The following is a 14805-nucleotide window of genomic DNA, read 5'->3' as shown; positions in this document are numbered from 1 at the left end:
GTTCTTGACTGCAAAGGGAGACCCCAAGACAACAGCCAAGTGCACCTGCCACGGCATTCCCAACCCCAATGACCCAGAGAGCCTTGGCCAGGATGAAAAGGGTGGAGTGGAATACCCAGAAAGAAATATCAAAAAGGAGTGAGATTTTCCCATCCGGGTAGAGTCTGGGGTTGAATTAGTAAAGAGTACACAGACAACCAAGCAAATGAAAAAAACAAAGGCAATATTTACCTAGCTTTCAGGAAAACGAAATAACAGGCAGCTATGGAGGCGTAATCACAGCACACTACACAGCTCAGCTGTAGTTCGGCCAATCACAATTCTATACACACTGAGTAACACCTCGCCAACATGTAACTGTACGGAACGTCGGCAGAGAAGGCTGTGTGTGAACTGGGAGAGCAAGGAGGTAAAAACTAAGCAAACACCCACCTTTCATTCATCCATTCTAGTGGAGAATTATCACACCAAGTTGAAAAAAATTTTTAAGTAGCAAGAAAAGCATGTAGTTTCCAGATATTGGAGCAAATGTCCAACCAGCTAAGAGTTTTAAAACTCTCCATACACTACACCGTGCCTAACACAGAATACACTGACATACTCACTGAGTGAATAAATGAATGCATCTAAAGCCACACTTCTGAGGAGCAATCCTAAGTAAACTGCTCTCCTGCTCCTGGCTCTCTCACCTAGAGCAACCCTGGTGCCCAACCCAAAGCCACACCTCCACATCCTCCAGGACCCAGAAGATTCAGCAGCAAGTGCCAAGATGCAGAATGGAAAGCAGGACATACCTGGAAGGAGGTGGGAATGCAGACAAGGTTCAGATTCTCTTGTTTCACTCTTTCAGCTGTGGAGACAAAAGCTGTGTTGGTGGTTTTTCACTCTCCTCACTTTATGTTTCTTGTTCCTTGCACACTTGCTCAAATCCAACAGGAAAGGAAAGAGGAAAGGTCTACCCCCCACTGACAGCTGCCTTTCATTCTGTGTCCCAGCCTCAGTGAAAAAGCTTGTGAACATACATCGCTCACACAAGACAGGGACACTAGAAAGCTCAAGGAGTAAACACTAACTACAAAATGTGTAATGTCACGTGTTTGCTACAATTATGTGCCTGGCAACGTTCAAAGACCTCTGTACATGTGAACTCTTCTAAGTCTAACAACCCAAAGGTAAGTTGCAATTATTATTCCCATTTCACAGATGAGGAAACTGAGGCACAGTCAGGTTAAAGTCACTACACGGTTATATCGATAACAGGTGGCAGAGCTGAGCTATGATCCCACGCAGCTCCAGTCTTAACGACTTCCTTATATTGCCTTTCGCAGAAAAAAGAGAACTTTACTTTTACATTTAGTAAAAAATACTACCATTTGTAGGCCCCAGAACGTGGTTAAACAAAGTTTACTTATTCGTTTTGGATTTGCACCTTTCTTGGGGGGGAAGAAAGTCTTAAACGGAAACAACTAGCTTATTAAAATTTCAAGTCCTTTTAATCATTGGGTCCGCATTGTGAGAGGTTCAGAAGGCACTAATATGAACCCACAGTAATCCCTGTGCCCTAAAATCCACCACACACTCAATGCTAAGGAAGAAAGGTATGCAACACTAAAGGCCGGGTTAAGCCAATGAGGAGGATTCCAGAAACCCTCACACCAGCACCACAACCGCTCTTTTAGAGACACAGTGTTCCTGGACTTTGTCTCCTGAGCACTGCCCCTTGGCACCTAGAAGAAATCAGCAGTCAGGCAAGCCTCTCCTCTGAGCTTTGTTTTAACAAACAAAAGCAGGGCAGTAAAACCTGTTGAACAGCCACAGGGGCTGATAATTCCTGAGCCTTTCCTAAGCTCAGGGACACACTTATCAGAATGAAGTCAGCACCTGCAGGAACCAGCCACCAACTTCGGGGGCCTCAAATCTACCCCAGGGTCCTGGACAGGGCAAACCTGCTCTGAGCTCAGTTAGTCTGTCTGAGATTGCCTGAGGAACCCAAAGGCTTTAGAAGGCTTGCCTCAGGGCCCCTGGAGCCACACACAGGCTAATGAGAATTAAAATTCTGGTGAGACCTCATCTTAAATCAGCTCCTACCCTCCAGATGAGCAAAGTAAACAAAGCCAGGCATCCCCCAAAGTTGGCTGAAAAGACCCAAAAATACCACTCAAAAAAGAGCAGAGCTGGGCAGGTACCAAACCTGTACCCCACTTCCTTCCCCTCCTCTCCATCCCCACTCCCATCATCCCACACAGAACAACATCCAGTAGACAGCCCAAGAGCATACCTATTCGCTGCACAGCATGAACAATTGTAGAGCCACTTCCGATTCCTAGCACTTGGTTATTCTGGAAAAAAAAAAAAAGGAGAGAAAAGCAAAACTCATTAATACCATATTTTACTCTCTTTACGCCCACTTTCTAGATCAATTCACCAACATGAGTGCAAGGTAGGTACTGTGCCCATTTTATAGAAACATAAGCACTGAACAGAACCACAGCAGAGCTGTACTTTATCCTAGTGCTCATGGCGATTTATCAGCAGCACCCTCCTCCTTTCATGCCCGATCCTAACATCACCATTTCCTCCTGTTAAAAAGATACACTGAGGGGGGGGGGGCCCTGGGTGGCACAGTGGTTAGACGTCTGCCTTCGGCTCAGAGCATGATCCCAGCGTTGTGGGATCGAGCCCCGCATCAGGCTCCTCTGCTATGAGCCTGCTTCTTCCTCTCCCGCTCCCCCTGCTTGTGTTCCCTCTCTCATTGGCTGTCTCTATCTCTGTCGAATAAATAAATAAAATCTTTAAAAAAAAATAAAAATAAAAAGATACACTGGGGCACATTAAAAATTTTAAGAGTTTATTTGAGCAAGGCAGGAAGCATCCAATTTAGCAGACAGAAAGGAGCTCTAAGGAGCTATATGAAACGAAAGACTTTTACAGCCAGAGGAAGTGTGAACAAGGAAGTCCTAGCAGGCAAAAAAACAGACTGCTTATTGCCAGGTTACTTTTCTTTAGCAGATGGCAGGGGTCTCTCAGGTAGATTACCTAACTAATGCTGATCAGACAATTCCTGACTGACTAATTTAACATTCCCTTTCTGGGAGAGTGAGCTTAGCACAAGCGACTCAATTTGAGGCCTGTTGTCTTGTTTATAACAAAAGAAAATCTCACTATGGGCTTCCCCTTGCCAAATGAGTTGTTAATCAGTTGCTGGAACTCTTAAGAAATTTAACATGAATATTTCAGCATGCTGAACTTCCTGAAGTTGCTTATTCAAAGTGCGGTAGTGTAGGGGGGTAACTGATATTGTTAAATGATGATTAAAAAAAAAAGTAAAATCATGATACTGTTACAACTTGTCCACAGGAAAAACCCAAGAACCAGAAATTCATATGCAGTCAAGAAATGTTCAGATGAATTTACAAGATCTTTAGGGTAATAATCAGTTGAAGCTCATAAAACACAATTAATTTGCATTTCTGTGGACAGAAATTATCTGCATTGTTAAGAGTGTTCTACAAGTTAAAAGTTTCTCTCTCCAGAGTTGTAAACTGCTGCGGGCTCCAGCACTCCAACCAGAGAAGATCCAACAATCTCTTTTGCTCATTTCCAAGTCTTACATGTTTCCTTACAGGGCTAAATTCTTCTCTAATGGGGAGGGCACCTGGGTGGCTCAGTTGGCCTTCAGCTCAGGTCATGATCTCAGGGTCCTGCTCAGCGGGGAGTCTGCTTCTCCCTCTCCCTTCCTTTCCTCCCCCCCCCCACCTTGTGCACACACACACGCACACGCACTCTCTCTCTCTCTCAAATAAATGAAATCTTTAGAGTGGGGATAACCGGTCTTGAGGTCACAAAGGGTTGTTGTGAGATCTGACTTAAATTACCATTTATAAACCTTCTGGGTAGGTGCTGAATGAATGGTAGCTACTGCTCTGGTTTTTAGCTCTTTTGCCTTAGACCGGCAGGAAGTTGCTTAGGAACTGAGTGAGCTCCACGTTAGTTCCTAATTGTAGTACCCCGACCGTGTTCTGCAGTTTGTTGTCTAACTGACCTCGGCTGGGTCCCTAGTCTGCTCCTGGGGACTTTCCCCCTTTCTTAAGGGGGCTCAGTAGTGTGATGCCTGTTTCTTGTCCTTTGTACTCACAAGTACTCTCAATCTCTTAAACATTGTCCCTACTTCAGATAAAGACTCTTTCTTATAACCCTAACTAAGCCTCACCCTCTTCCCATATTCTGAGGCAGGCTTGTGCAAAACAGGGACCTCCTGGCATCAACAGGTCAGATGCTGATGTGGTTTGGTATTTCAAAACCTCTCCCATCCCCTTGAGACAGGGAAACTGAAGAGACCCCATGGAGGGGAAAAAACCTGCTTTTTTGCTCCTTTTCCTGGTTCTATTCTTGCTAGGACCTGCAGCCCCAACCTAAACACACCTTATGGTACCGATAATGTATGTCCTTCTCATAAAGGTCAAGGAGTTAATGGTATCTTTAGAGTCTTCCAGCACAACAGGTAACATCTAAGGAGAGACTAGGTGGGGTCATCATGAATGGGTTTTCCAAGACCACTGACTCCAGACACCTTGATGCCAAGACCCCTGGCTCCAGGGCATAAGAGACTTATGGAAGACACCTGAGCACTCAACCTTGTTTTGACCAGTTCCTAGATGCCTGAGAGGCACGTACACGAGGCCACTGTCCTCAATTAAAAATCCCAGCCACCAAGCAAAGACGAGACTCCCGCCTTTCCTTCCTGAGTCTCCAGACACTTTATCTGCTATATTCTATCACTCTCGCTATTCAATAAATTCTGCTCTCACTTCCAGCTGGCTCAAGTTTGACTTTGATCCTGTGTGAAGCCAAGGACCCTCTTGGCTCGTCCTGTGGGACCCCCTCTGGTTCCTTAGACCTGGCCAGCCTGCATCACCCTAAAGAAAAGGTAACTTTCAAGGTTACTTCAGGCTCTCCCCCTTCTGCTGACTTCAGGAAGGCTCCAGTTGGTGGGCCTGATGTCCCCCCGAGGTCTCCCTGTGATGCCACCAGCCTGAAGGTGCCTGTGGTCAGTCCCCTGCCTTCTAGATATTAAGCTTACATGAAAAGCCATTGAAGCTAGAAAACTCTGCTTTTCACTCTTAGGGTGTACCTAGGCTCTGTGTTTTTAGTGGGGCTTTCCCTTTCTGACTGTCCCTGGGTTTGGCCAGGAATCTTTCAGTCCTCACCTACAGACCCTTTTTGTTAAGCCAGCTTAAACTGCACCTTGTAAGTAAGCCAAATCTTTTGCCTGATAGGAAGCAGGGAGTGTTAAAAAGCAAACGGAGTCCTTATATGCTAAGCCCCAAATCACCAAACAAAGACTTGACTTAATTACAGTTTTGGCTCCCCCCAAAATGGAATCTTAAGTCAGTCAGTGGGGAATTGTCTGATCAACACTAGCTAGGGAATGTGCCTGAGAGACTCCTACCATCCCCTATAAGGAAAGTGACCTTGTAAATAACCAACCTGCTTTTATGCCTAGTACAACTTCTTAGTTCCTGCCCCTTCTGGCTCTCATTTTGTATAGCTCCTTGGAGCACCTTCCTATGTGCTAGGAGGTTGGATGCTGCCTGACTCATGAATCATTGAATAAAGCCAACAGATTTTTAAAATTTACTCCGTTGAATTTTGTTTTTTAATATTTCATTGAAGAAAGAAAAGTCCTGGGGGGCAACTCAGGACAAACTGAGCCAAAACCCCTCACTCCACACAGGACAAAGGCCACAGGAATACCCAATGCCAGCCCCTGGGCCCATATCTGGTATGGTCCTTCTCAAAGCAAGACTACATCTCAAACTATGAAAGATTAGAAAGAATGACCAACATGCAGAGGGAGCTACAAAAAAGAAATCAAATGCTAATACTCCAGCAACTAAAGCACTTTTAGCTGGCCCCCCTCTACCTACAGAGGGCTTCACCCATCAGCCTGTGTGTGAAAGCTGATGGAAATCACTTTGACTAGCTCATAGTTCCCAAGTCACCAAACAGACCAAGAGCCCTCACAGCAGAGCTTGTTCTAGGTCAGAATTCCACCTTCAATCATGCCCTCAGGAAGGCAATGCATCCAGCAGTCATTTAGCTACCTGAGCAAACCTTAACAGCAAGGTCTTCCAGACAAGTGAATGGTATGTCGAGATGTTCAANTTAACAGCAAGGTCTTCCAGACAAGTGAATGGTATGTCGAAATGTTCAAAATAGCTGAGTATCTGAATATGTAAAAATCTTCAAGTAATGAGAAAATTAATTTACTAATGACTAGGTAGGCTCAACCTGACTCTCACACCTGACCTGAAGCCCACAGCTCTAGCTATACAAGTAACCTAACTGCCAGAATCCTCATTACCAAACACTCATGTCACTCACAGGCTCCTAGCAGGCAGGTGGCACCCAGATGAACTTTGGTGAGTCAGACAAGCTCTATGCAAGACTCTTCCCTTGACTTCTGGAGGAGGCCAGGAAATTGCAGGGACCTGCCAGGCCCAAAGTTCTTCAACCATGTGGTCCTTGTACGTTGGAATCAAATGACTGGCCCAGGAATCAGTGTCCTAGCCAAAGCAAAGCAGAGATAGCCAAAGGCTGCCTGTGAGGTGACCCAACAGCAGACAGCTGCCAAGCAAGCTCTGCTGGAGAAGCAGGCCCCTTCTGATGGGCAATACTAAATCACATGTCATACAGGCAACACTGGAACTTCACTCACTGTGTTGAGTAGGTTAACTTGGAAATACTTCTGCTGACCAACTGGAGTCACTACTCAGCAACTTCTTCATGCTAAGCCAGTCAAAAAGCAAAGCCAGGCTCCAAAGAGATCAAAGGGAACTACAGACCTTCAGGAGAACATGGCCCTGCATGGTAACCCATCCTGGGTGGCTGTACTCCCAGAAACAGGCAGATCTGAGTTCAGAGTGGCTACCCAGAGGATTCAGCTGCAAACTCGCCAAGTTTTCCACCCATCCAGATATGGAAGTGGTCACCACAATGGAACACCGATGGGCTAGACAACTGGAAACCCTACCGTCCAGAAAGTCTAAGCAAAGGGCCACCAATAACCGCACAAACTCTATATTTGTGTCCATACTTCACACAAACTCAACAAACATTTACCAGGCAGGCCCCACTGTGACAAACACTGAGTGAAGATAAGGTTAACTATCTACCAGGAGCTAACTCTTTAGGGGGACAGGAGAGAGAAACATACAGATGACTAGAACATAAGACACCATAAAGCACCTAAGAGGTATAAAGTGCTACAAAACAAAAGAGACCTCCCCTGACTTAAGAGGCTAAGAAAAAAATGAAAGGAGAACAGGGTCTTTGAACCAAACCCTAAAGGACACATATGATTTTAACTGGCAAGATCAGAGGACAAGAAAGAGCATTCTAAGTAAAATGTAGTGATATTAAAACGCAAGCTATATGCCAGTATATATTTTCCAATGTTCTGGCACATGGAGGAGAAAGGATTATAGAAGGACACAAGAATGTGGGCTTCAGAAGAACCACAGCCTCTCATCTGTGCATCCTCTCCATAAGGCCCAGTACGTGGCTTGCAACAGATACTTCAGTTATGGAATGAAGACATTAGGATGAGGCCTTCTGAGGGCCACTGTGGCAAGAACACATGAGAGCTTCAGAAGATGATAATGCATCACTTGGGAGGTTGGCAGAGGGGACAAGATAAGGGCAACTGCAATCCTCTGGCCATGCGGAAAGCCTCAACTAGGAAAGGTGATAGGTCAAAGGGAAGGAAGGGTCAGGTCTAACAACATTCCAAAGATGGAACCAACACAACCTTGCACATGACCATGTCGATAAACTTAAGTGAGTAAACAATTTCAAGACACAAAATGCTGGATGAAAACATGGCTTAGATGGGATACAGGATACCGCTCTGGAGAGGGCTGCTAGCTAAGCCTTGACGATTAGGCACATGACTATGTTCAATAAATGTATAGATTTGAGTTAATTATCCTGTTTGCAAAGTATCCAGGACCTGATTTTCCCTTTCCCTGTAGCCACGTTTCTGGTCACCACACCAACTGCCTGACACATATTAGGCCCTCAACCATCTAGTAAATGAATGAAATGAATAAATCAACATTTAAGAGTAGAAAACACAAAATTCAGGTAATGTTAGCATCTCAGGAAGAAGTTTGGTAAGGTAAGCAGGTGCAACTGAGATTGGGATGAGGTGCCCCCAAAAGGCCAGTGAAGATCTCCCCATGACTGCCTGGTAATTTCATAGAATAATGTAGCTGGAATCCAGTGTTCCGTAGCTCTAGCCTGAGGTGGGGGCTTGAAAATTTTTATGTAAGCAAATACATTTTAAGACGAAAGTCAGAAAGACTTATGCCACCAAATACTAATAGGTTAATAACAGGAATACTAAGAAATTGGGCTTCTCTAATTGTAGAGATTTCATTTACTCATCTACTAATTATTCACTTTATACAGGCTTTTTTTTTTTAAGATTTTATTTATTTATTTGACAGAGATAGAGACAGCCAGCGAGAGAGGGAACACAAGCAGGGGGAGTGGGAGAGGAAGAAGCAGGCTCATAGCAGAGGAGCCTGATGTGGGGCTCGATCCCATAACGCCGGGATCACGCCCGGAGCCGAAGGCAGATGCTCAACCGCTGTGCCACCCAGGTGCCCCNGGGGCTCGATCCCATAACGCCGGGATCACGCCCCGAGCCGAAGGCAGATGCTCAACCGCTGTGCCACCCAGGTGCCCCTATACAGGCATTTTAAAATTGCAGCTTACTGTCCCAATTTTGTAGCTGAGGCACTGAATCCTAAAAGTAGAGCCAGACTACACATTCTGCGCTGTCTCTGTGAATTCCCATAGAAAACTCCACTGCTAACCGGACTTGGAACAAACTACACCACAACAGAGCAGCTGTGGAACTGGTGGAAGGGCACTGGAACAGGAGTCACTCCGTTCGGGTTCTGGAGGGTCCTCGGCCACTCCTTCTACAGAACATGTTGATCCACAGGTTACCACACTGCTCCCTCCCACCTAGTCAAGCTATTTGAGGATCGAACACCATGGTGGCAAAGTACTCTGGAAATCGGAGCATTAACAAATGTAAAGAACTATCATGAGAAGAGAAAGGGCGTCTGAAACCACTTTCTAAGAAATATAAGAGAGAAACAAAAGGCCAACAAAGCCAAGGAAACTCCACCAAAGGGCAGAGATACTCCACTTTGCTCCACAGAAGTAATATAATTAAGATAATTAACTTGCTTGATGACAGCAAATCCATTCAAGTTAAGAGACTCCACTAAACAACACCACACCCGCCACTTAACAAGTGGGCCACGACCTCACCGGTAACAGCTCAACTTTATCTCTGCGCCCCAACCTTAAAGAACAGCTTCCTCCAGAATCCAAGTGTCCACCCAGCCCTGTCAAACAAAGGCAGGAGGTTTAAAACCCTCTTTGGCTGTCTCTCTCTCACTAGCTAGTACACTCAGGACCCGACGCGCGACAAGCTAAGAAGCTCCGTGGAGTGAAATTTCAAAGCAATTTTCAAACCAGCTCTCCACCGGCTTCCCAGCATAGTAAAGAGAAGTGAAGATCTCTTGGCAGCCCCAGAACTCACCATTTTCCACTTGTTAAGGAAGCCGCACGGCAAGTCCCTTCCAGCGCCACTCCAAACACATCAGATACCAGACTCCACTTTGCAAACTGTTACCCGGGCCGGACAAGGAGTCTTTAGAAATAAGCTCAACTTTTAGGAAACTCGCCCCTAATGGATCCCACATCTAAAAGACCTTTAAGGAGCACGGAAAAGGGAGGATCTAAACCCGGGTACACCCTCTCCCCTCTAACGCAGCCCCCGCCCCGGCTCCGACAGCACCCGGAACACGCAACACGAGCCCATCACGCACAGCACGGGAGCCCCACGCCCGGAGCCGCTCACCCTCACGTGGTTCTCCACGGCCGCGCGGCCAGCCAGCTTCTTGGCCTCCTCGGCCTTGGACATCGTGGAGGGGGCCGGGCAGGCGCTGTTAGCGTCCCCGTCGTAGCTACCCGTGCTGCCGAGGCCGGCGCGGGTCGCGGACTGCGCGCGCCCGGGAGGCTGCACGTGCGAACCCAGGACGCCCCAGCTGTTCCCGCCTCCGCCAGAGGCCGCGCCCCCGGCCCGCCCGGGCAGCGGGGCCAGGACCCGCCCGTAGAGGGTGCTGAAGGGCCCGGGTCGCTGCATCCCGACGCCAAGCTCCAGCCTCCGCCACGGTCCCGCCCCCGGCTTGTCCGGAAGTCTGGTGGCTGACGCATACGGCCCGCGCGGGCTACGGCCGGGGTTCTTGCTGGGAAGTGTAGTTCTTTGGCTTCGGCAGTCCGAACCCACGCACCAGCCGGGACTACCAGTCCCACAATGCTGAGCGAGTGACGCGCAATAGCCCGCGACGGTCTTGGGCGCGCCGGCCCTTGAGGACCGAGCCAAGATCCGAACCTAGTTGTGACACCCAGCAGAAGTGTTTACGCTGCTCCTGGGTGGGTTCCAGGGATACTTCTGTCTCTCCTCGCAAGCGAGAGGGGGTGGAAGAGCTGACCCTGTCGTTTTTCCCAGAAGTAAGAACATGGCCGTGGACGAGTCCTGAGGCCAGTCGCCGTTCTGGAGACGTCGCCCCCTTTTGAGAGTGACTTTTCTAGACCCACCCCAGCGAAGTGCACATGCGGTTTGGCGGGCTTGTTATTGGACAGAGAACGGGTTCTGAACTCAGGTTCAGCTGCTCCCCGCTGGAAAATCAACATTCGAGAGCAAGTGATGGTTGGGAAAAGAAAGGTTACTTTATTCAGGATGCCGGCAACCTGGGGAGACGGTAGACGAACGTCTCAAAGACCATCTCTCCCGATCAGGCGAAGCCAGAGAGTTTTAAAGGGGAAGGCATTGAAAAAGGGAGAGGGGCTACGTGCAGAGAAGCCGGTGCCCAGGCAGCTAGTTGTATGTGGACGTGACCATAAACAGACTTGGTGCCGGTGGCAGCTGTTTTCTAATGTAATCAGGCGTTATCTGCTGGGCTTTCATTCCTCAAGGCCAATGGTCTGCAAATCTCAAGGAAAGTAGGCTGGTTCTGCTATAGACGTAGGGAATTAGGTTAACAAGCAAGGAGTGCATAAGCATGAAGCAATTTAACCAGAGACGGTTGGAGTGCTGTTACACGCTGAAATCTTATCATTAGAGCTGAAGGCCCAGGACTACAGGTTTAGAACTCCCAGCCTTAAACGTTGTTCTGCACCAGACAGTTTTGGATGGCCAGGCTCCCGGATGGAGCCTGGCCCCGCACATACAAGTATGTCCGCAGAGACCTGGCAATCCTTGATGACTAATGAAGGGATTCAGAATAGGTGTCCCCAAAATGTGCCACTTTGCCATGTGGACTATTTTGAGCGGAAAGCAATCCAGACCCTGAGGACTTGAGAGAATCTTGCTCCTCCCTCAACTACCTAGAAGTATTTAAATTGGGTGTCTTTCCTAGAATAAGAGTTATTACCAATGATAAATATTATCTCACATCTGTATAGCAGAGCACACATATAATTACCCATCTTCTGCTCCCTTATTGCCTGTGAATTGCGCTCCTCCCACTTTGAAGCCCAAGGCACTATCCCATTCCTTAGCTCAGGATGGCATATATATATATATATACAGTCTCAAATACACCAAGAATTTGTCTCTGTGTAGCCTTGAGCAGCATCAGTCTGATTTACCAGGTACCCAGCCCCCCAAAAAAGGATGGATTTGTGTCTCACTTGAAGAAGGAGGCAAGAAAGGAAGAAAACAACCTGTTCTGCCACTTCAGTACATAAATGAGTTCTCTGAAGAAGGCAGAAGGGCCCTTTCTAAGACTGGACTGCACCTTTTAGCCAGGGACCCTCACAGCTGGCTTCCTGACCTCATTCTCTGCCTGCTCAGTGATCTTCCCTGCTCACTTAATAAAATAACCCTGCCCCAATCCTCAGCCCCCCAGTCCCCACCTCATGCCCATCATATCATCCTATTCTGCTCAAACATCCTATTAAGTAATCTGTTTATTTATCGCCTGTATTTCCCCCTTCTAGAATAGAAACAGAAAACTTGCCTTTCTTCACTAACGGATGCCTGAATTTACAGAATGAATGAATACAGGAAACCAGCCGTTGGCTCCTCCTTCCCTTCATCCTCCCAACTCCCCACCCTCACTCCCACTCCACCTCAGGCATGATACAGAAGAATTACCCTCTTTATTAGCTTACAAGCAGTTTTAAGAGTTTCGTAAATAGTTTTACTAAGAAACAATGATAAAACAACAGACCAAAATAATTCCATCTCAAGTGTTTTTCCTGTAAGTCTGGAGCTGTTGGCTAAGTATGAAGCACACTGCAGGCATCCAGTGCTCTGCAAGGCATTCCTGAGGACTTTTACACGAATTGTTGCGGTGCTGAGTTCCCTGACTCAAGGCTCAGCCAGAGCTTAGAGGGAAGGGACTTCTGCTAGAGGCTGCTGGGCCTGGTGTCACCACGCGGGCAGAGCGCAAGCAGGAGAGAAACAGACCTGAGGTCAGCTACGTTTGTTCCCCACCCCCCGCTAGAGAAGCAGGATACACCCTGAATACCATTTATGTGACCTGACATTAAGTTCTACTAATGGGAAAAGAAGCTGCAGGAAACGAGCATTGTTTTTATTATTACAGAGAGGATAAAAAGCAAAACAAGTTGCTAACTTTCTCAGCATGTTTTTCTTAAATTGGTTAAAGTTGGTTAAGTCCAGGCTCTCCCAGGCTTCATTTTTTTTCTAAATTACAATCTAAATATGTATTGGTTTTATGACTCAGATGTTTTGATTATAATATTTTAATATACTTTACTTTTTAAAAAGTAAACAGTTTACAGTCATAGCAAAATTGAGCAGAAGGTACAGAGATTTCGTGTATACTCCCGACCCCGCATATGCATAGTTTTCCCCATTCTCACACATCCCCCACCAGAGTGATACATTTGTTACAGTTGATGAACCTACATTGACCTATCACCCTGAGTCCACAGTTTGCATTATGAGTCACCCTTGGTGCTGGCCATTCTATGGATTCAGACAAATGTACAATAACATGTATCCACCACTGAGGTATGATACAGAGTAGTTTCATTGCCCTAAAAATCCTCTGTGTTCTGCCTGTTCCTCCCTCCCTCTCCCTTAATCCCTGGAAACCACTGATCTTTTACTGTCTCCATAGTTTTGCCTTTTTCAGAATGTCAGATAATTGGAATCATATACTGTAGCCCTTTCAGATTGGTTTCTTTCACTTACTATTATGCCTTTAAGTTTCCTCCATGTCTTTTCATGGCTTAACAGCTCCCTTTAATCACAGTTTATTTATCCATTCACCGACTGAAGGACATCTTATTTGCTTCCAGGTTTTGACAATTGTGAATAAAGCTGCCATAAACAGTGTGCAGGTTCTTGTGTGGACATGTTTTCAGCTGCTTTGGGTATACCAAGGAGTGTAATTGCTGGATCATATGATAAGAGGAGGTTTAATTTTGTAAGAAACTGACAAACTGTTTTCCAAAGTGGCTGTACTATTTTGCATTCCCATCAACAATGAATGATAATTTCTTGTTGCTCTACATCCTCGCCAGCATTTGGTGGTGTCAGTGTTCTGGATTTAGACCATTCTAATCAGCGTGTAGTGGTATCTCATGGTTGTTTTAATTTGCATTTCCCTATTGACATAGGACATAGAATATCTTTTCATATGCTTATTTTTCATCTGTAGATTTTCTTTGGTGAGGCGTCTATTAAGGTATTTGGCCTATTTTTTTTAAAGATTTTATTTATTTATTTATTTATTTATTTGACAGAGAGATAGCCAGCGAGAGAGGGAACACAGCAGGGGAGTGGGAGAGGAAGGAGCAGGCTCCCAGCGGAGGAGCCCAATGTGGGACTCGATCCTGGAACGCCGGGATCACGCCCTGAGCCGAAGGCAGACGCCTAAGGACTGCGCTACCCAGGTGCCCCTGGCCTATTTTTTAATCAGATTTTTTGTGTTCTTATTGTTGAGTTTTAAGAGTTCTTTGTATGTTTATGCAACAGTCCTTTATCTGATATAATTTTGCAAATATGTTTTCCCAGTCTGTGGCTTGTCTCCTAATTCTCTTGACAGTGTCTTTCACAGAGCAGAACATTTTAATTTTAATGAAATCCAGCTTATCAATTCTTTCTTTCATGGATCGTGCTCTTGGTGTTGCATTTAAAGAATCATTGCCAAAACCACAGCCTTCCAGATTTTCTCCTATATTATCTCCTAATTTTATGGTTTTGCATTTTTACATTTAGGTCTATGGTCCATTTTGAGTTAATTTTTGTGGGTATAAGGTCTTTGTCTAGGTTAATTTTTGCATGTTCTAGAACCATCTGTAGCAACTTCCCTTAGAGCTCAGGGCCCAAGAAATCTTTTTGTCCTCCTGGTTACAAGGAGAATTTCCTGCTATTAGACAACAGAAGCTATGATCAGACTTCTCAGAAGCTCAAACCTTTCACTTTTTAGTAACGGAACACAGCTGGTACACTTAAATAAGTGTTTCCTACTTTTTTGTACATTTCCTATTATCCCTAGTAAGTTTGAGGTTACCTTGTATTGTCCCCTTATATATTCACCTGGGACCAAAAAGATAGGCAGTGCTGCACCTTAACATATGTTATGAATGCTTTTAATTTTTACCCCAAGAAGCCTTTGAAATAAATACACTTATCCTAAAGCCATACTATCCACTAGGGAGAGAAGTCACCACCTGTTCTTT

At 46.0% G+C, this 14805-nt stretch overlaps 1 protein-coding gene across 1 annotated transcript in view; it reads right to left on the bottom strand.

The window, feature by feature from the left end:
- RPIA (ribose 5-phosphate isomerase A) overlaps window positions 1-10284 on the bottom strand; it is a 36718-nt gene extending 26434 nt beyond the window's left edge. The window contains exons 1-3 of the mRNA XM_011228831.3: window positions 9944-10284; window positions 2279-2339; window positions 795-850 (exon numbers count right to left, since the gene is read on the bottom strand). Of these exons, the coding sequence (XP_011227133.2) occupies window positions 795-850; window positions 2279-2339; window positions 9944-10228 (402 nt within the window). The 5' untranslated portion in view covers window positions 10229-10284. The remainder of the gene's footprint in view (window positions 1-794; window positions 851-2278; window positions 2340-9943) is intronic.
- Between the last annotated feature and the right edge of the window lie 4521 nt (window positions 10285-14805).

Source organism: Ailuropoda melanoleuca, chromosome 4 (assembly GCF_002007445.2).
Source record: "Ailuropoda melanoleuca isolate Jingjing chromosome 4, ASM200744v2, whole genome shotgun sequence".
In the NCBI taxonomy this organism is placed as follows: Eukaryota; Metazoa; Chordata; class Mammalia; order Carnivora; family Ursidae; genus Ailuropoda; species Ailuropoda melanoleuca.
The sequence above is the reverse complement of the archived record's forward strand: the minus strand, read 5'-3'. Positions and strand labels throughout refer to the sequence as shown.